Raw genomic sequence first — 22,883 nt, forward strand, 5'->3', positions numbered from 1 at the left:
AACGAGAGAGATTGAACCAGATTGAAAGAAATGGAGGAGTGGGAGCACCAAATGAAAATCTGGTGGTCATCTGATACAAAGGGAACCATACCACGCACAAGTTGGGACCCACCAAGGCACAGAATGATTATCACTAGATCTCATTTCCCACATTTGAGTAATAAAGCGAAGACATCAAAACCGTATCATATATGAACTATACCTGCCAGTCCCCTAGTACAAAATCTGGGTAATGTCTGAGTGAGCCCCTATGTGAATTCATGCTGTGCCTCCTGCACACGCTACACAGATACCCTACGTCTAAACTACACAAAAAAAGTGCTTTTGCTGGATTGCGTCTGACATGGAAAGTCTCCGGCTGTACCCTATATGTGTGAAAAGGCAACTCCAGAAAATATCTGGATCTGATTCTCTGGACGTTATCCAGAGTTCATATGTGAATATGGCTTAGCTTAGGTTTTGAGATCATAAACAATACATTTATCCGGTATGTTCACATTTTACACCGGTACTTTAAGTCAGATGAACAGACATTTTGGTTCGTAACTTCTGCAACCACAGTGTTAAATGAGAACATAAGTTGCAAATAAAGTGGAGGCACCGTAATCAGTGGGAGAGTGTGCTAGTTTCCTCAGTAGTCAGGTCATAACAGAGTCATTATGAACATTATCTGAGAGTAAACAGGACGCAAAGCTGAGAGAGTTTCGTCGGTGTCTGAGCAGCTGTGACTCAGATATAAGAGATTTCAGCAAGTCCCCTTCAAGCATGCCTCAAACCCACAAAGGATAACAAAAAGTTAATAAACAACCTAACCCCATGGATATGAGAACCAGGAGCTGTAGTTATACAGATATTGGATTCAGTAAATGTATGAACTTGTATCATCAGGGATATCAGTGGCCTGTGGAGACATCAAAGACATTAATTTTCTACAATCCGGAAATTAATGAAACATCTAGGGATGAATGTGGGTGTTCACTGGAATTGGAGTTATCACAGTGTTTTCAAAACTCAGACAATGTTATCATCATATTACAATATTGTTGTTATGATAAATCTTACAAATACGTTGTTCTAGATATTTTGAGAGCACAATTTGTGCTTTACAGGTAATGCTTGCAAAAAAAAAAAAACCTTTTTTAAATAAAATTCTGAGGATGTTTCCTCACTATTTGCAGCCCTCCAGTCTGTTAGTATGTTCGAAACTGGTCTAATGTGTTTACGAAGCCCCAAAGTCTGTAAATGAGTACCAAAGGGTCTCAGTAGGGTATGTTAGGTTTGTTCTCTCTGCTCACGGCAGAAAACGACAGGAACTATTTACACAATGACTAGACCTCCAAATGTTAAAAAGCATGAACCAAAGTGCTACAAAACTAAACAGCTCAAATTACAAATGAGAAAATGAAATTTCTGATGACACTCTGGCCTAAAGTCACATGACCTTAAGGTCACTTTTACAAAGAGGGACCAACAAATGAGCATGTCCAACCTATAATGAACACAGGTACTGTGGTTCTGTTTCTGCACCATTACTCACCCTTAACATCCGCTAGTTATCACCAGAAAAAAAAACGAAGGGAATTTGGGTGAATGCCTCAAAGAATGTGCTGAATGTTCCATTCAGACTGATACAGGCAGTTCACCAACTAAACTGAGGTATTAATCATTTACACAGCCAAAAGTGACCGAAACTGGGTAAAGACCAGAGTCTCACTTTCTCTTTCTCTCACACACACACTAATGAGCACTGATAAGTACTTGAGGCTCTGCCATTGCTGGAGGTGATGTCCAGTTCAGGCTATTAGTATTCACAGAGTCTGATCTGAGAACAGCCAGCTCTCCCACAGCATGAATTTTTCACCTAGCGTGACTCTGCTCTTCTGAGAGGGCAACGAGAGAGGAATAAGGAGCAGAGGAGAGAGTGACAGAATCAGGGAGAACAGACAAAGAGTGAAAGAGAGAAAGAGAGAGAGAGAGTGGAGAGAGAGAGAGAGAGAGAGAGAGAGAGAGAGAGAGAGAAGAAAAGGAACACACTGAATAAGTTATTTATGAATAACCACCCGCCTAATCATGCTGAAGTCTATTCTGGCTTTTGATTCCAATGTGAAATGTTTGTTTACTCTGTTCTCTTTACATAAACATGTTTTCCGTCTCTCCTCTGCAGTGGTCTTGGCTACATCCTGGGATCCAGTGCTAAAGATGCTGCAGGGGACTGGCATTGGGCTCTGAGGGTAAGAACTCTCTCTGTGTGAAGTGTGCATGTGCAAAGGTGTGAGAGTAAATGAGGACAAGAGGGGAGATTTGGATGTGGTGTGGTGAAGGAAGAATAAATGAAAGATCACACACAAAAGGTTTAGAATTTTTGTTAATGGTGGATATTTATTAATGTGTGAAAATTGCTTTAAAGGCAACGCAGACTACTATTTGCATACAGACACACACACAAACCTCTCTTCTTCATCACATGCTGCTCCAAAACACCCATCAAACGCAAAGGAGACAGGTGATTCCCAAAATACTTTCTCATACTTTGCAATCCTGTGTATGCTGTGCTGACAGCCGAGCAAACCGCAGCACTTTAATTTAGCATCACCACTGTGTCCCTGGGGTCCCACTCACACCGGACGTATCAGATCTCCCTAATAGCGCTATACTAAGGTCTTAGAACTAGCTTCAGACAAAAGATTGGCTTTCACTATTCTTCCCATTTGTGCAGGAGGAGCACAAAGACACATTTGTTTCAGGGTATTTCGGACTACTCTTGATATATCTCAGCCCCCAGCCCTTACAAGCCAAAGTGTAAGAGAAACGGACATTGTCCACAAATTCCTGTAAGGACAGAGAGGAGGCACGGAAAAGAAAGTGAAGTTATGGAGGTTCTTCAGCAGCTAAGAGCCACACGTAGTGAAACAAGAGAAAGGAAAGCTCTAATAGAGCCTTATGAAAGCAAGAGGCCCCAATAGACGTGCTTAAGATTCTTCTCAATTCACTGTTTCAATAACCCGTTCCGCCACAATGCGGGCCTATATTTTTCTTCTTCTTTCCTTTCCATAAACTTTAACAGGTGACTGGTATTGTTAACAGGTATAGTTCATTAGCATTGCTTATTGTGGCCTCTTAAAGTAACAGCAGGTGGCTAAGATGCCAACGCTGTAACCGCAGTGTGTAGCCATCTTATAAAGTAAGGCTTATGCAAAGAACGAAATTTGCAATTTGCCATTTATATTTGATCAGTCAAGATATGCTTGGTGTTCGTGTATTGCTTTGTGCACTGTTTAACACAGACTATGTCCAAAAGTTCATATGCAGCCCTCATTAAGAGTAAATTTACCTATTTTAATGTATTATGTACAAACAAGTTTTATTTATAATTAATAATTTTATTGCTATTGTATAATTCAAATTTAACGTATAATTATAATTCAAAATTAAAAAAGTCTCCTGCATTTTTGGAATGTTATGGTTACTGTTGGATAGAATTAAAAATGACAATTGTCTTTTTATTATTATTTATTTAATAATGACTTTATTTTGAATAAATATATAACTTCACTAACATCAAAATCACCATCTTTAAATCATCTAAACCAAGCTCAGATGTACTTTTAAAAATAATAATATTGCCAAGAACAGCAGAAATCGATGCACATGCTTTTACAGTGTGGAACTCGAATGCAGTGATGAATATATTCTTCTCGCTTGCCATTTTCCAAAAATTTAATATATAGTTTATTTTATATATATTAATACTATGCAATATTAATACTATGCAACAGCTGTGGGTTCGAGTGCCGCTCTGGGTGACTGCGAGGAGTTTGGTATGTTCTCCCTGTGTCCGTATGGGTTTCCTCTGGGTGCTCTGGTTTCCTCCTACAGTCCAAAAACACACGTTGGTAGGTGGATTGACGACTCAAAAGTGTCCGTAGGTGAGTGTGTTAATGAATGTGCCGCTCTGTGAAGGACTGGTGTTACTTTTAGCAGAAATTTTGGATAAGCCGAGCTATGTAGTGTAGCTGGCATCTAACTGTGCCATATCTGTACAAATTTGACTCAGGCCATCTAACAAGTCAAAAATAGACTTGTGTTTCTGACACTGGATAAATTATGCCAAAATGTGATGTGTCTTGTCACAAAAGTCTGTCTCTACAAGCAACCATCTAGGCATAGAAAAGCCTTCAGGGTTAGTTCAAACCTGAGAGGGTTGTGACAGTTAAACAGTAAAAGTGGTGGAACCATTTATGAGCTGCTTGTTTTTGGAAAGACTAGTTCAAATACAAGTGCTCCATCGTATTGCTCAAGAGCAACCTTCTGCCAAAGTGACCAATGGAGAAGAAGGAGGAGGGCATCTGAGGGCAGTTAATCATCAATGGCGTTTTAAAAACAGCAGAAGAATAACAATTAGACTATAAGGGGCTTGCTACCAGCTATATCCTGCTTCAGAAAAAGGAAAAAACATAGCGTGCTACCTTCCGCTTGTTTTGCACTACTCCTGAGGACGCAGCCACCTTCCTTTTCTGGGAAAAAGAAAAAAGAAGGAGAGATTGGATGTAGGACAAAATGTTTTTGGAGGATAGATACATTACCTGTGGAGGATTGCTGAGAAGTTAGGGAGGATGGGAGGCAGCCATATTTTATATAAATCTTGCGCAAGCACAGAAAGAAAAGTGAGTCACCCATTTGGACTGATTTTGGGCCAGATGATACCATTACCATTTGATATAATTCAAATATGTATAACAGATGAATTTCACCTGAGCATACATTTCAGTCTATGGACAGCTAGCTATTGTATTAACTCTGCGTATGACACCGTGAATCTTGAATTATATGAAAATGAATCTAAGCTGTTTATACCTTTAGAATTGAAATTTAGCCCTTTGATGGGTTGGCGCCCCCTCCAGGTTGTGTTTCAACCTTGCGCCAAGTGATTCCAGGTAGGCTCTGGACCCACTGCGAACCTGAACTGGATAAACGGTTACAGATAATGTATAAAAATGTACATTTTTGGTGTGTTACAAATAATTTTTTACATATCATACCCTTTAGTTAACATATATTCTCCATCATAACACTGTATTTGATCTGTCAAAACCATTAAAGCTCAAATTGACAGCTTTGCACATGCTAATGAAGCTAACAAGTAATGGAACGTTACACTCTAGAATTAGCATTGTACAACATGCATGCTTAAATGATCACACACGCTACAGAACTAAGGGGTTAAGTAGCCTCCAGAAAACTTGCTTATGTGTTTTCTGACACTGGATAACACACTGTTATTTGAAAAGATTATATAACTAATGCAGGCAAGATTAGCGTAAACACTGCCCCCCCCTTACACACACTCAAACACACACCAGAGCTGAGTATTAAACTGGCATAAAATATCTGCAGGAGGATTCCATCTGACAGACTAAATTGGTTTTGCTTTCACAGGGGATGGACCTCTGTGGGTGAGATCTCACGTATACACACACATACACACACACACACACACAAACATGCACATATCACATACACACTAAAATACACATGCACACACTCCACATACACACTCTACTGTGACCATTAAAAGATGATAAAGTATATAATAGCTCATGGCCTGGTGGAATGCAGCTGCTTCCCTACAGAGAGTGAGTGAGGGACAGTGAGACTTACTTAGAGAGTGTGAGTGAGCTAGAGTAGAGTTCATTCAATACAGCAGAGTCAAACGCATCACTGAGCAGCACCTACAGTTTGAGCTTGGGTCTGTGCAGTATACGCTGGTGATTGGGTTGCAAAAAAATATCTCAAAGAAAATATTTGATATTGCATATTTGCCAGTGGGTCAAGGGCAGAATGGACTTCAACAAACAAACATCAAACTTTAAACACTCTTCAGATTTTTGTTTTCAAAACTAACATGTAAACCGATGCCGAAACGGAATTATGTAATATCTACTAACATTTAAAATGTGCTGTTTAAATGGAAGCATTTAAGATGAACATCTAAAAGCAGGCTTTTATGCCGGAACCACACTCAGAAAGAAAAGACACAGCTAACAGCATCACATCACAGAGTGTGAATGAGTGTTATTTCAAGTTTGATTCTTGCACTAAATGCAATTCTGTGACTACAGTTAACACATTTGCTAGAATTTTTGTGAAGGGGGAGGTCTACCTTACTGACCTAGAAACAGTGAGGCCAGTTTTGCCCTTGGCTGAGGCATCAAGCTTGTTGTCTCACAGTGATAATGCTTTAACATTTGTGCCCAGTCCAGACTGATTTTATCTTCCCTTTGATAACCCTTCCAGGATTTTTTCCTCTGAAGTCAGCCTGATACTGATATTTGGTATCACAGCTATGCCATCTTTTGCAGTCATTCTTTTAATCAAATTGACTATATATTTGCATAAAAAAGAACATAATTGTTGTTGAACATGAATAGTGAAAGGCACACTGTGCAATATTTTAACCTTAAAATTACAGATTCAAAATCATTTTGATGCTTCACTGAGCTGTAATAGGGAGAATAGAGCCTTTGACATTGCTACTCCAGATTCAGCACTGCAGAAACTGCACTATGCAGCTTTTGGAGGAGGGTAGGAAAAATTTATGGTGCAGCTAAAGAGCCAGTTTTTCTTCTTTCTAGGTGTCTCCTCTGTTGGGGATGACTGCTGGATGCCTCATCCTCTTCTTCGTCCCTGACCCCAAGAGAGGCTCTCCTGACCAGCACAACAACCGCATTAAAACTCGCAGCTCCTGGTTGTGTGACATCAAAGCCCTTGGAAAAAAGTAAGAGACTCTGTGGAATCTAAAACAGAATAAAATGAAGCTCAAAAACACCGGGAGTAGAAGCAGCTTGTGAAACAGTCTTGTGATGTCACACATTAAGGTGTTTTAGCTCATTTAGAAGGTATAAAATAAAAAGAGCGTGAGAAAGAGAGACAAGGAATACCCCTCGAATGCCACTGCATAGGAATGAATTATGATAGAATTAGCCTTAAATAAATTAGTAAATGTTTTTGTGCCATTAATATCTGACCAATCACAGTTGTAGATGTGTATGATATATAGAATGAATATTGCAGTTGCTGTATAATCACAATATTACCTTTTAAAGTTATTATGCAGGTGTACCATGAAAGCTTTCGTGTTGTTAACACAGTTTTTTTTTGCCACTAGCCAGAGTTACGTGTTTTCCTCCCTGGCCTCGGCAGCTGTGTCGTTTGCGACAGGAGCGTTCGGTATCTGGATCCCACAGTATTTGTTCAGAGCTCAGGAGGTCCAGAAGACAGTAGAGAGCTGTACTGAACAGCCCTGCAGCAGCAAAGACAGGTGACCATAGCTCTCTATGACGTCTGCAGGATTGGTTTAAGAATCAGATAGTACATTTGGAATGTAACTAAAATGATTTTAACAGTTCATTAATTGGTTATTTTAACACAGCAGCTGTCCTTCACTTTGTGTGAAAATTTCATGAAGAATAGACAAATATAAATGCTCCAAAATTATTTGGTATAAAAATGTTTTACACTGACTTCCATTGAAAGTTAAGAAGGTTTTTTCCTTTTCTTGTAAAGTTACTATTTTGGCAGATACATGTTTTTCCGTGGACATTGAAGATATATTTGTATTTATCATTCTGTAATGGCTGCCATGGCTACAGAGTAGATGAGTTTATGCATGTTATTTCTCGGCATACAGTCTGATCTTCGGGGCCATCACGTGTGTTACGGGACTGCTGGGTGTGGTCATCGGCGCAGCCACAACGCGGTTCTGCCGGCAGAAAACAGAACGGGCCGACCCTCTGGTATGCGCAGTCAGCATGCTGGGCTCGGCCATCTTCATCTGTCTCATATTCGTTGTTGCCAAGAAGAGCATCATAGGAGCATATGTAAGTACCCTGGTCATAGGTTAAGACTAGAGATAGCAGGAGACGGGGTCAGGGATTGTTAGTTTAGTAACTTTAAAATGGGTTTGGACACAGAGGCGGATGTTTGAACAGAAAATGAGTGGTGAGTGTTTAGTGGGCTGGATTTCCTGAGTTAAATTATACAATTTACAAACATTTGTTTTCAACAGAATACCAAGAGTCAATTAACCATCTTCTCATAGCTCTATAGCAGAGGTCTTCCAGGTTCCAGCCTTTAAAAATGGCTGCCTAGTGTGATGCTAAAGTTGCAACTGCTAATGGTAATTGTGCCAGACCTCTGCTCTGTGGTGTGTATAGACTGTGTATGAATATCTGGCTATGATTTTAAATTAAGATAGCAACAAGAAAATAGAGAGAGAGAGAGAGAGAGAGAGAGAGATTTTAGTATGTTTCAAAAACACATATTTCAGGAGGATGCAAATGCAAAAACCACAGGCAGATCTAAGAAAATGTAGAAGAAAATTATAACATACATTTATAATGATAATAAAACAATGTACTTGACAAGTAAATCAATGAACATAATGCAGTTCATTATTGTGGCCTGTACTGTTCTAAGGTGTATGTTGCACAAGCATTCACTCATTTAGTTGTAGAGAATATGGTGTAAAATGGCTAATATACAGGGGTTAGACAATGAAACTGAAACACCTGTCATTTTAGTGTGGGAGCTTTCATGGCTAAATTGGACCAGCCTGGTGGCCAATCTTCATTAATAGCACATTGCACCAGTAAGACCATGTGCATCCAAACTTTGTATCCTGAAGGCAGTGCCGTGTATCAGGATGACAATGCACCAATACACACAGCAAGACTGGTGAAAGATTGGTTTGACGAACATGAAAGTGAAGTTGAACATCTCCCATGGCCTGCACAGTCACCAGATCTAAATATTACTGAGCCACTTTGGGGTGTTTTGGAGGAGCGAGTCAGGAAACGTTTTCCTCCACGAGCATCACGTAGTGACCTGGCCACTATCCTGCAAGAAGTATGGCTTAAAATCCCTCTGACGACTGTGCAGGACTTCTATATGTCATTCCCAAGACGAATAGATGCTGTACTGACTGCAAAAGGAGGCCCTACACCATACTAAGAAATGATTGTGGTCTAAAACCAGGTGTTTCAGTTTCATTGTCTAATCCCTGTATATATTTAGTCCCAATAATAATCTCTCTTTTAAAAGATACTTAATTGGGTGGTAGGATTTTAAGACTTACTTGTCAACTACATTTGCCTTTCAGGTCAAAATGTAATAGGATCAATATATAATATTTTTTACCTTATAACTGTAGCTTCAAACTCACTGTGATGATCCACTGAACTTCAATAGGGAGAATAGAGCCTCTGTCATTGTTATTCCAGGCTCAGCACTGCAGAAACTGCACTGTGTAACTTTAGGAAGAGTGTAGGAAACCACCCCCTCCCTCCAAAAACTCCCTTGTGTAATGGATCTTTATCAGTTACCTCTTTGATGATTTGGAGTAGAGTTTGTGTGTATACCTCACTTGTCCTCACAGAGACGTTACAAAATCTAGTTTAAAGCTCCCAGTAGAGTAGCAAAGGAATGACAAATTCCCTATTAATAACCATAATTTCAATTAAAAATATTGTTGCTTCTCTACTTCAAAATTAGCTTTATATAATGAATCCTGCTGTACACCAGGCCCAGATTCAGCCTAAATTTCAGCTCCATTGATGCGAATAATACCATACGCTAAAACTCAGGAAGCCCAGTCTTATAATGACTTCTGGATCCACCCTATAAGTACACTGAAGGAAGACTATAATGTTCTACATTATTTTAAACACTCTAAAATGGACAAGTGCTTACAGATGGCTGATGGTTCAGAAAGCAGTGTAATAAGGGGAAAGCCTTGTGGAACTGTAAGCTGCTGTTTTGCTTGTTTAATGAACACTAACCAGGAAAGGGGTGCAGTTTCACTAGGCAGTGCTGGAAAACAATGGCAATTTTTTTTCCAGACTGACCACTCTGACAGTGGGAAAACTTGAGCCGTACAAGAAAATAAACTGACCACTGGTTGTATTTTATCAGCTGTCAACACCCTGAGAAATTAAAAACCCCAACAGATCCGGAGTTCCCATACGAAACACAGTCAGAGATTAAAATACTTGATATTAAATCTACTTTTAAAGGGAAACTTAATGGTCAGGTCACATCTTGAGAATGGCTCACTTCAGTTTACAGCATCCTGTACGTGCAGCGAACGAGATTAATGAATTGGACTTGTGCACTTTCTCATCTATTTTAGTTTCACATTAAGGTTTTGAGTACATAATATGTACTGTAAATAATCACATTATATTATATCATATTATATTGTATACCTCATGAACCAGGTTTATTCAGGAGAGTGGCACAAATTCCATTATTATAATCAAAATCTCAAATGATTCTATATTTGAGAAAATATATAATTGAGATGCTAATAAAAATTGAGTAAATTATATTAAACTGTAGGAGCAGTCATCTTGAAGCCTGAATGTACAGACAAGTTAAACCTAGGGTGAGCAGATCTGAGATGGTGAAAAAGAGGACACGTCTCGGTGATGAGCTCTCACCCCTCACTCCCGTTGTATGCTTAGCTGAACCTATGTGTACGTTGTACATGAGCTTTACCTCACGTAAACAAGGACTACTGACATGCAGACTGAGCAATTAAATGTTTACAGAGAAGGTTATTGACCAATAACGGTAGCTCTACAGTCAGACCGTGCAATCCGAAGATTTTAGGCTACTTCACCACGCCCCCTTCTCACTCAAGCAAACTAAACGGAGTAGGGGGGCGGGACTAGTTTGTGAACGAAACGCTTCTCGAAATTCTATGTAAGCTCTAGAAAAAAAAAAACCTGGACGTTTGTGAAATTCTGCCCAGACATTTTTTTAAGTCTAAAAAAGAGGACATGTCCGGGTAAAAGAGGACGTCTGGTCACCCTAGTCAAACCTCAGCCACGTACACACAACAGTTATTCCACTTTAAAAGATGTGGCATTACTGAACATAGAGAACAGTTTTCCTCACAGTTGTAGACATTCCCTTTAAGACTCAGGAAATTCAGTGTATAATAATTAATGTAGAGTGTATTAAGGTTTATTTCTATCCTCATTTGTTTCTAAAGATGTTAGCAGCTTTTAGAATTTTCAGTGTGATTAGGTGAGTGTAATGGAGTCCATGTAAAATTTTGGACAGAGAATGTAAGACTTCAAGGAGCAAAAGAAGTGTGATGGCGACAGATGTGAAGTCTGAGAATGTGATAGAGATAGAGGCAGAGACTGGAAAGAAAAAGAAAGAGAGAGGGTTCCAACAGAGACAGCTGCCATCTTGTCTGCAACCCTACTGATCAGACTTCAGCTTTAACCACAGTCCAGCAGGATTACACTCACAATGTGTCAGTCACGCTGTCTGAACCTTAACTCTCTCTCTCTCACACACACACACACACACGCGCATGCACACACACTTTTCACTGAGTTGTGCAAAAACACATGCCTTAATGACAGCCTCCACTTGTGCACACTGGGAATTTTAATCTCTGACACCACAGTTCTATTCAATTTGATTTAGATTCAGAAAATGCTTTGATTTGATTAAGAAAATGATTGAGAACATAATGAATGAAATTTCTGTGTATATAATTCACATTTTTTTTAAACGTATACTGAACACATAGCATGGTAATAGAAGAAAGGCAATGAAACCAAGCATTTTATCAGATACACAAGCTTTATTCACCTGAGCAAATGGCATATAAAAAGCTATAAGAAAAATAATAAACAAATAACAGTATTACAGTAAGTGGTGATATTCTGCATATGATTTTTTTTGCTTTAACCCTTTCCAGTTCTCTCTATGTGGCAGTTAATTATTATTTAAGGTTATCATCCATTACTTCACTTTAATGTTAAATCAAATTCTATACAATCGAGAATATCTGAAAACAAAAATCTTCTCACAACCCATTAACTAGATTTGTAAAACATTTTTTTTTAACATTTTTTTTAAATCATGTTTTTGTATTATTGTAATTAGATATATTTTTATTCAAGCAGGCATGTTAAGAAGATACATTTATTAAATAAAATAAAAAATAAATATTAATAATATTATTAATAAATAATAATAATAATAATCTTAGGTGCTTAAGACAATTGCTGAGTATTGTATATCGTCTAAAACATTTTTGAATGAGGCATCTGCCATGAATGTTACTTAAAACAAAACAATAAAAACATTATGTTTTAAAACAGACCAGAATTTAAATATGACAGATTTGGCAACAATTAGGGCATAATTCCTATTTATGCACTGAGCCTAGCAACAAAACACACACACACACACACACACACACACACCCTCAGTCTGGTCAGTCCAAAAATCTCTAAATCTTTGCCTGACCACTCATCTGACAGACCCGAAACACACACACACACACACACACACACACACAAACACAAACACACACACATTGGGCATGCCAGCTGCTGCAGGCAGTGTCTGCAACTTAGAGACACACAAAGAATCACTTACGAAACTCAATACTTGCATCTTAATATACCGTTAAGCAACGAATGTCCAAAGAAGCAGACAAAGCTGAATACTTGTGATTTACTGTGGGAAACAGTCTGATGACTTGTGACATTGGGTAGTGTGTTTGTTCTTGGTGATTTCTGTCTCTATTTTGTTGTGGAAGAAAAAATATGCTGCTCAATGACCCCAAGTGTCATGTTCCAAAATAATGTGACCACAACATAATAACATGCTTTTCTTTTTTTTCTTTTATTCTGAGAATGTCTAATGTTTGAACTATGATAAGTTGACAGCAGTGTATTCTCACTTTAACGTTTCATTGAAGAAATCATGAACTTAATATATTCTCTCCCTCTTTCTCTGCCCTCCCCCCCATCAGGTCTGCATCTTCATAGGTGAAACCTTGCTGTTTGTGAACTGGGCCATAACAGCAGATATTTTAATGGTACGTATGGAGAAGCCTGTATTTATCCACCAGCTTGAATGAACTCTTACAAAAGAAGGTTGTTCTTCTCAGTCCTTCAAAGAAAAATGCAGTATTATATGTATGTGAGTGTCTGAGCTGGGTTGCTGTAGGCTGGGTGGAGCTCCGGCTGTAATTGCTGCCTCTGATTGAGCTTAATGTGAACACCACCCGTGGAAAATAAAATGAAATAACAGTTTCAGGAGAAGCCATGTTTTTGTATCTGGGTGGAGAGGGCTGGAGAGAGAGAGACAGAGGGAGAGAGAGAGAGAGAGAGAGACCTAAATGAAAATGTGATATTAAGATGAAGAAAGAAAAAGAGCTGTATCATCCCTTATCCTGCTCTCCCAGAAAAACTCTGTGAGGTGGTACCTTTCATCATCACTAAGGTGGGACCCTCAGAGGTACATATTAAGACATAATTTTATTATATAATTGTACCATATTTTAATTGTAGATATTTATGTTGAATTGCGTTCCCATTTAAATTCTAGACTCTTATTTTGGGACCCCTTGTACATTGGAAGGGACACTGTCTGTACCTTTAGAGAACAACAATGGAACTGTGCTGTACACACACACACACACACACACACACACACACACACACACAGAGAGAGAGAGAGAGAGAGAGAGAGAGAGAGAGAGAGAGAGAGAAAGAGATAGAGAAAGAGAGCATAAAGTTGACTGACCTAATGAAATAGTACTTCCCGTAGGAGGCAGAGACAGAATGACCTCCCATCCTGCCGAGTGGACACACACAGCAGAGTGAGAGAGTGTAAGTGTGAGAGGTTATGGAGTGCATTAGTTCCGATCTACGCTAACATGTTTGCACTGTAGTGTCAGGCTCCTCTTAGCTGCTCACCTCCAGGCAGTTTAACTCCAATTGACAGAGCTGGAAGTCAGCAGCAATTAGGAGTAAAACCTCTGCATAATCCACTCCTGGAGTTTCTACACATCTACTGTGGAGGAACTTGTGGAATTCTTTTAAGTAGTTGTCCTATATGGTAACAAGTTTGTGGACACCTGATTATCTACATTTGTTTTCTCTCATTAGGGTGTACATGTTAAAAAAGAAGAACCCTTTGCAGCAGTAAAAGCCTCCACTCTTTCTGAGAGGATCTGATTCAACAAGAAACGTAGTGATATGTGGGCTCTGTTATGAGACAAGCTTTTGTCCTCAAGCAAATGGCCAAACTAATCATTGGTGATGTACTGAAAAAGTTGTATATTTATGGTTTTTAGTTGAATTATCAATCCTTCTAAATTCTAATTAAAGCAATACTAGGTAGCATTAAAAGCACTTTTCCACTAATGCACAACCTGAACGGTTACTGTTCGTGAACCTAATTTGGAACTGTTCAGTGCATTTCCACAGGCATAAATTGGTTCGTCAACCAGAGAAGTTTGTTCACAGCTGGAACCAAAGGAGAGTGTGTTCCTCAGAGATAACCGTGATGTTGTCCATGGGCGTGTCGAGCCTAAGCAACTCCAGAAAAAGCACAGAGCCTCAAATAAATTGTTATCATGCTCAGAACGGTTCAGAACACAGCAACATTTACAGATGTGCATCGTATCTCACTCTGAAAAAACACTGTCATGATTTTGACCATTCATCTTTGGTTCCGACGCTGTGGTTGAATACGCTGGAACCGAGAATCCCCACAACGCCCCCGGCTGATGACGTATCCTTGGTTCCCATCTAAACTGGTGGAAACACTGGCTGGTTTACTGAATAGAATCAGGGGTCTTTTGGTGGAACAGCACAATATGTAACTTTTGGAGGAGGGTAGGAAACCATCCACTCCACCCTCACACTCCCCCTTGATTTCAGGACAGTGCTGTAAAAGTGAATTACACTCTGCAACTTCAGAGGGAACAAAATACCAAATCGTACCTAGTGTTCCCTTAATGTCTTTATTGATTTCTATGTCTGGGATTTGCATCAACACCATTTGGGATGAATAGGGTTTTTTTATCCAGAGCTAAACATCCAACACCTAACCTCAATGGCTATGGGCATTAAATCCTCACAGATTTGTACCAACAGCAAATGTAAAGGCTTTCAGTTAAAGCAGAAGCCGATTCTTAGCAAAGAAAGTCTTATGTAATGAATGAATGAATGTCTTATTAATTCCTTTGATTTTAGAAGAAGTGTTCTTTGATCTGTTGTTTGAAAATTTTTGGCAAAAATTGTAACATCCCTATTTTATTCTCTCTCTCTCTCTCTCTCTCTCTCTCTCTCTCTCTTTCTCTCTCTGCAGTATGTTGTCATACCAACCAGAAGAGCCACTGCAGTAGCCTTTCAGGGATTCACTTCTCATTTACTAGGGGATGCTGGGAGTCCGTATCTAATAGGCCTGGTAAGACTCTCTCTCTCTCTCTCTCTCACACACACACACACACACACACACACACACACACACACACACAGGACAACGCAAGAATGATTGATCACATGTAAATGACTCCATTCAGCTGCAGTAATGCAGTAGTGCAGGGCTGGTCTGTCCCTGTGCTAGTGACCCCAAGCATTTTTGCATGTTTCCCTGCACTGACACACTCAAACCAGCTTAATAATGAGGTGACGAGTTGCATGCTTTAGAACGGAAAACATAAAAATGTTCAAAGCCTCGAGGGTCCCCATGTTCACAACTGGAAAGCACTGCTGTAGAGAGTATATTAAGCTACTACCATGTGTATTGAGTGGCTTTGTTGAGTGTTTTAGATGTATGCACACAGTACAAATCAATATTTAATCATTGTTTAGCAACTTGAATGGATGGTCTGTTTCCTCAAATTGAAAGATAAGCAGTTCTCAGTGATTGAGATGCTCTAAAGATACAATCTATTTCAGAAAATCTTTGCTGTTAAATCAACTAAACTAGGCTTTAGGGTATAGTTAGGCAAAATCAAGTATACACAATTTTCCCCTAAGCTCAAACATAAGACATGTTTACTCCTTTTTTTCACTGCAGCTTCAAGGTTAATGTCACTAAAAGTAATGGTAGCATCTCAGATACTGGCAATTTCCAAATTATGTTATGAGGTTACATGCAGTTTCTTACCAGTGGGAGAGCTCACGTGGCTGATTTTTCCTAGACACAAAAGATGGGGAAAAAAATCTTATTGGTCATACATTTTCAGTTCTCAGAATTCATTAAGCTGCCTAGAAGGCCCTGAGGATTTTCCTTACATCCCTTGTGCAGTATCAAAAGCGGTAAATCCCTTAAAAGTTGAACTGTGAAGGATTAAATAACAGCTTTAACAGGCGTGTTGTCAGTAAATATGTTTTTTTTTCATCAGGAGCCTCACTCTTCCCAGTAATGCCTCCACCCACAGGGCACTGAGCAGATTCAGCTATTGTAAATACCTCTTACGGGCACACTCAAAAACATAAACACACCAGAACTGTTCCCCCCTGGCCTCTTTGAACATCTCTGGCAGACAATAAGCCCTCATTCCATGCTTCTTACATACTGTGTTACTGGGCTTTCTTTTGACTATCGAAGGAAAAAGGTGGCCTGTGTGGAATGTGTCATTAGGCGCCTGCTCTGGAGTGGTCAACTAAAATTGGTTCACATTAGAACAAGTACAGCATAAGTGGTAAACCAGTACTTCAATCATTTCAGGAAAAAGCCCACACCAATGGGCCAGACTTCCCCCAACAACTCCCATTCGTCGTTCCTGGCATTCTGCAGAGGAATGTCAAAGGCTTTTCCAAGTTAAACAACAGACTCTGTACACCCTCTTGACAGGTTCATAACCCCTGCATTGCATGGTATTGACCTGGGAGCTAGTCCTGAGGTCATCTCCATTGTTCTGCTTACTGCCCACTCACTTTAAATTTAATTTATTTCCTTTCCACATAATAACATACACACACTCACACACACACACTCAAAAACACATATATATAATCCCAAAATAAATGGAGATACATGCTTTTCTTTGGACTGTAATATGATATTTAAAGTAATTAAATAATTAAACAATAAAATAATTGTGAACACAACATCAATGACCAAATAATTGAATTATAATTATGTATGAAATATTCCTACTATCATCCCACCAAACCATTTGTGCACACACCAACACACAGGTAAAACAGAAAGCTGACATGTCCACAATGAACCTCTTTGTGAAGCGCTCTCAATGATACTGTCAGAATTAGTCCAGTAATTCCAGGAATCCCAGGGTTTCTAATTAAACAGGACCCAGGTCACTGAGGCTAATACCTTGGTGACGAGCAACTGCCTCAAGGATATTGTGGTACATTGTAACAGCATATTCAGACTTTCCATAGTGCATGCTTCCAAAACAAGCCCAAAGGATACTATGAGTTTATTTAGAAAATGTGCTTTCTGATGAGTCAGTCAGCCAATAACACCAGCTTACCGAGCAATTAGCTGCAGAACATGAGCACTCTTATCACAGCCCCAAAGCATGCACGACTTCCCTGTGGTAATAGGCTTTTAAAGTGTAATACACATTTTAAAGGCCAAAAATAACAAAGTGGTAGTTTAAAACCGGATTTGCAATAAGGGTAAACATGTATAAAGAGTTTGTAAGTAAGGTAATGAAAAAAAAGTATTTTCAGCTTTTTTAAATTCCGTGCACGCACATATCTCAATGATGGAGGGCTTTTTCACTTGCAGCTTTACCAGAGAGCTGATTTTGAGCTCTTATTTACTGAAGGACAGGACTAAACATACACCATGTTGAACACTACAAAATTTCCTGTTAATTTTTTAACCAATTACTGACAGTAACCTGGACACTGATCACATTTTCAGTTAAGTTTAGTAAATAACCAGAAGTGCATTAAAGTGTGCAGAAGCATTTTCTCTCTGGAGAATGTTTTTTTTTTTACTTATGCCTGTTTGGTAGTAGGTCAAAGGATACATTCGATCTGGATGCAGTCCCAACAAACTGATATTTTTCGTTCAAATGAAATGTAAAGTCAGTATTACCATTAGTTGAAAAGCTCAGAATGAAGCTTCTACACTGCTGCTTCTGTGGGAAGATCTGTACAGGTTTGCGTCATATATTTTTGGCCCTGGCTGTCACTCAGCTGGTGACCCAGCAAAAAATTATTTGAGATGCTTCCGGAAAATTCTCTCCTATTCCTCAGATAAGGAATGTTTGCCAGGACATGCACATTCTGGGACTGTTACTGGATGAACAGAAATGTGCATCAGCTATGACTTGGGCTATTTCACGCCAACGGTTTAGCAGCATGGTGTGAGTGGAAGATGACGCACACTTATAACAAATAGCTCTATTTATTATTCAAGAAAACTATGCTGTGGGTACATTATACATAGAAACCATGAACAGCCATTTAAGCAAATTCACCAGTGTTAAATCAACACCATTAGTGTAAATATAAATACTTGTCAACACTCTCAGTGTTAATTTAGCACTAATAGTGTTGATTTAACACTTGTGAATTTGCTGTGGGTCAAAACAATAGAAAAAAGAACGTTTGAACATATTCAAGATGTTTAATTTTATGTACAAATGCAGTTCTTACAAAATTACAGCGAAATGTGGAAGCAGCTGCTCAAAAGAGTTTGCAATAATAATTAAAACTAAACTTTTCATAAATTAAGACATAATTAGAATGAATAATATATGTAATGTAAAGAAATGTTCTGTATGAAATGAATAAGTTTAAAATAAGTATAATTCTAATTTAGTCTTGGGTCCCACTAGGATTCTATTAGTATGACAGCACTAAGCTAACGGCAATCACTTAACACATTTTGGCTATTCAGTTTTAAACAAATATTTGCAGCTTGTTAAAGACATTAATGTGTACTTTGCAGCAGAATTCAAACCTTGTTTTTAACCAGATATTTATGTTGAAATAAGACTAAGTAAGTCCCACATTAGGATTTAAAGGACCATACATGAACCTATCCAAATGTAAATACTTTTACAGAAATTATTAGGCTTTTCCTGAAGCCCTACAGAGCCTGAGGGTACTTCCTAAAAAAAAAAAAGAAAGTCTTATTGCATTTTTCATTTTTAAGTAATCTTAATATCCCATTTTCTGTGTGAAATGTTCTTACTTGGTTTAGCGGGTGGTGTAATAATCACTTCAGGAACAAGCTATCAACAATAATCTACCGCAGAAGAAACATTATTCTCAAATGTAATTAGAAATGCGTTAGCCACAAAATCTCAGCCTAGCCTCGGTTTTGCCAGTGGAAATAGCTAAAAGCTAATGTGATTTGGCAGCTTACCTGAGCCAGCCACATAATATGTACACACACACTTATTTAAAGTTCAAGAACTGTACCTCATTTGTCAGCACAGTGCACATTTTCCCACTTTTTAGACTCAGCTGTATCTCCTCATCCCAGGGGAGACGTGTTAATGCTGATGCTAACGCACTAGGAAAACATGGCAGGCAAATTGTCCTTCCACTTTAAGGGCATTTGAGGGCATTCTTAGTACTTTACCGTAACATCATTTCAGTGAGGTCAGTGAGTGCTTGGACATTTGTCACTGTGAGAAATATACTAGCACTTTAGTGTGGGGCAAGGATTTTAGCCAAGCTTACATGCGCATTATTAATATGCTATTTTGAATGCTTTTAGGCTTTCATGCAGACATATCCGAGCTTTTAATAGCATCTCATTCACAAAAAAACAACCCCAAAATAAATAAAATGTGTTTTAAGGCCTATAGTTTGAAAATATTTTAGTGAGTTGAGTTAGTAATATATGTTGGACTCAAATTCAAATGCTTTAATGCTTTCCAGTCAAATTTCCACTTTTAAATATGTATAGGGACAACACCCAGATAAAGCGTTCATTTTAATGCCAAGTACAAACAGGGCCTCAACAGCTAGCTCCTTTAAGTCTTGGTCTGTTCCAATGAATTCAGAATATTCTAACAGACTGTGTAGGCAACGCAGACTCCAATCAATAGCTTAATCATGCCTATGTGACCTTGCTATTGATCCGGCGATGTGTTCATGACATTTTCACATTTTCCATTACTTTAGGCCCCAATTGCAGAAGGATTGTGCTGACATTCTTAAAGAATTGGCCACACACTTAAGTCCTTGGAAACCTTATTTGGTCACTGGCCTCATGAATGACTAGCAACATATTATGCCATTGTTTCCTAATGCCTGTGTGTGTGTCTGTGTGTGTGTGTGTGTGTGTGTGTGTGTGTAGATATCAGAAGCCCTGCAGAAGAGCTACGCTTCGTCAGTTCTGTGGCGGTTTTTGAGCTTAGGCTACGCCCTCATGCTCTGCCCCTTCGTCATCGTCCTTGGGGGGATGTTCTTCCTGGCCACAGCCCTCTTCTTCCTTGATGACCGAGACAAGGCAGAGAAGTGAGTGGGCTTCTCCTTGACTCATTACAATTTCATAATACAGATATTTTTATGAAAACTGACACTTGCACACATTCTTCCAGTTCAATGCACCCCCTCCTGATCGTATCAAATTACTATAATTTTTCATTTTTCACCACATAATGGCAGTCTAGACAAATGACTGTTGCCATGGCGATTGTGGCAACATCGGCAGGCCTTGTTTCGAATGGCCTCAGGTGGAACTGGCTAATCCATGAGAATGACAGAGATTAAATCCACTTCTGTCCAAACAAAGAGGTCCTGTATTACATAGATTATGTGCCTCATGTAATGCAGGAAAATACATTTTAGTAGAGGTCAGATTTTCAATGAAGACAAATAATGACTTTGGTTTCCCTGTTATCAGCATCAAAGGAGACTCTAATTTAAAAATTATTTTATTAAAAAATAATGTCCAGTTTCAGTGTTCTAGTCCAAATGGGCTTATTTTTTGTCTTTACCTTTTCTCAGTAGCAACTACCCATCTTTACAGAACCAGCTGACAAATGAATAACTTGCATTTAATTATTCCTTTGACATGAAGTGGATGAAGGGAAACCTCTGGCTTCTGCACAGTATTATATTTCTATGTAAAGTTAAGTTTAAATAATGAGCATTATAAACACACATATCCCTCAGATCCTGGAAGAATCCCAGTGCCTTAAAAGGCCAAAAGAATTTAAGAACCTAGAGCACAAGACATAGTTCTCCTATGCATTGTTTTATCAAGTACACTTCCTGTGTTTGCTTCCGTTTTGAAATGACTTCCTTCCACTTTGGTCATGGACATTTTTAGGCAGGGTGGCCGTCCAACGTCTGTGGCCTTCTGCCGTCTGCACACTCCCTGAAGACCAGGGCTCCCTACTTTCCCACGATGGGATCTCAGTGGCATTTGGCCTTAAACCAGGACCCAAGGCAAACTAATCAGGCTTAACTGTGGCATTCCCGTTGAGTGCTAATCAATGGCTAAACTAGCAGATCAATCAATCAATAATGCCACAGGGTTTGACTTTCTGTTAATATTTACAATTCTGTGTAAAAGGGTATATCAATAAGGAAAAATAAGTTGTGTCATTTAATCTTTTTTGCCCTTAATCTTTATAGAGATGTTTAAGTAAATGATACATTTACACCAAAACACTAAATGAAAAATATATTTTAAAGGTTTTTAACCCTTTTAAGAAAAGATGTTTTGGGTTGTATATACATTCAATTGAATTACATTTAATTAGTTTCATTTTAATTACTTAATTCATTTTATCTACTTTTAATGTGAGATATAAAAAATATACATGAACAGCAACATGCTATGGTTAAACTTAGATGTTGGAAGACAGGTGAACATTAAAGGTTAATGCAGGGCATTTCCGAAAGACTCCCTTGTGGTCATCCAGCACAGTAGAGCTCTGGTTGCTTGTGTATTACCACAATATTGGGCAGTGTGGGTTTTCAATGCCACTGAATAGCATCCTGTTTTATTAACCACATTAAGCAACAGATAGGGCTGCATTTTGATACCAGAGGGCCAAACACTTCCACAGAAACAGCTATTCCACAGAGCTCTATCATACACAGTAGCTCTGCCAGTAATAGATAACTGTTACTGAGCTCGACTGCACAGCGCTGACAGGGCCATTCATAATTGATCACTCATTTAATAACTTGCTTTGATACTTGCTTCAGAGCCTACATGGATGAGCTAATGTTCAAAGATGCTGTAGTAAATGCAAAAATATTGCAAAAACTCAAGCAGTACTGCCTTATGTAATCTGCTTTTTACGGTACAGACAAAAAATAGCAACAACCAAGGCTCAGAGTCAGTACAAAAATAGTAGCCTTTTTTTTCAAGCTCTAGTTCTAGCTCTCAATTCACAAATATCTCTAATAGGAATGTACACAAAAAGCATACTGTCCTCAGAGAGCCCCTTCTATTTATAAAACACCAAGAAGCAGCAAATCTACAGCTCATGTGACGGCGTCTACTCCTAGGGCCAGAAGGGTGACTTATTATTTCTAGCTTGTTAGCTTATTTTGGCTGAGAGGAAGCCATTTATAGAACAGGGTAGGACTCTGCGACTCAGCTCACAGATACATTCACACTTCAGGGTGTGTGGGGTGTGTGTGAAGCTCATCTGTCTTGCTGGCTTTGCTGCCTTGACATCATTTAGCTTAGTGCCTGCAGGGGCACTCCATGTATATAACAGGAGATGAACTCTGGGCTAAAGTGCCAGTGGCCTGCAGGGGAAGAGCAAAGCACATTGTGTGATTGTTTCAATAACAGATGCAAGGAGAAAAGAGAAATCTTTTTTTAAATAAAAAATATAAAAATAAATAAATAAATAAATAAGAGCTATGGACAGTCCAGACCTCATTAAATGAGTTTGGAAATGACTGGACGTTGATGCAGAAAATGCAACCAAATTAAACAACTGAACTTGAGGTGTTTAAAGTAGAGATATACTTGCTGTTTGGCCATGCCTTCGTGCAGACAACCATCTGCGTTGTGAACGTCACTGTTCATGTACTTGCCTATGTGCTACGCTTGTAATTGAACACTTCCACTAGAGGGCAGGCCATAGA

At 38.9% G+C, this 22,883-nt stretch overlaps 1 protein-coding gene across 1 annotated transcript in view; it reads left to right on the top strand.

Moving 5' to 3' along the window:
• The window catches only part of spns2 (SPNS lysolipid transporter 2, sphingosine-1-phosphate), a 109,947-nt gene that overhangs the window by 77,999 nt on the left and 9,065 nt on the right, over window positions 1–22,883 (top strand). Inside the window, exons 5-11 of the mRNA XM_066660782.1 lie at window positions 2,165–2,231; window positions 6,633–6,775; window positions 7,166–7,318; window positions 7,688–7,877; window positions 12,842–12,907; window positions 15,190–15,288; window positions 20,122–20,282. Coding sequence (XP_066516879.1) covers window positions 2,165–2,231; window positions 6,633–6,775; window positions 7,166–7,318; window positions 7,688–7,877; window positions 12,842–12,907; window positions 15,190–15,288; window positions 20,122–20,282 — 879 coding nt within the window. The remainder of the gene's footprint in view (window positions 1–2,164; window positions 2,232–6,632; window positions 6,776–7,165; window positions 7,319–7,687; window positions 7,878–12,841; window positions 12,908–15,189; window positions 15,289–20,121; window positions 20,283–22,883) is intronic.

Source organism: Hoplias malabaricus, chromosome 2, assembly GCF_029633855.1.
Source record: "Hoplias malabaricus isolate fHopMal1 chromosome 2, fHopMal1.hap1, whole genome shotgun sequence".
Taxonomy (NCBI): Eukaryota; Metazoa; Chordata; class Actinopteri; order Characiformes; family Erythrinidae; genus Hoplias; species Hoplias malabaricus.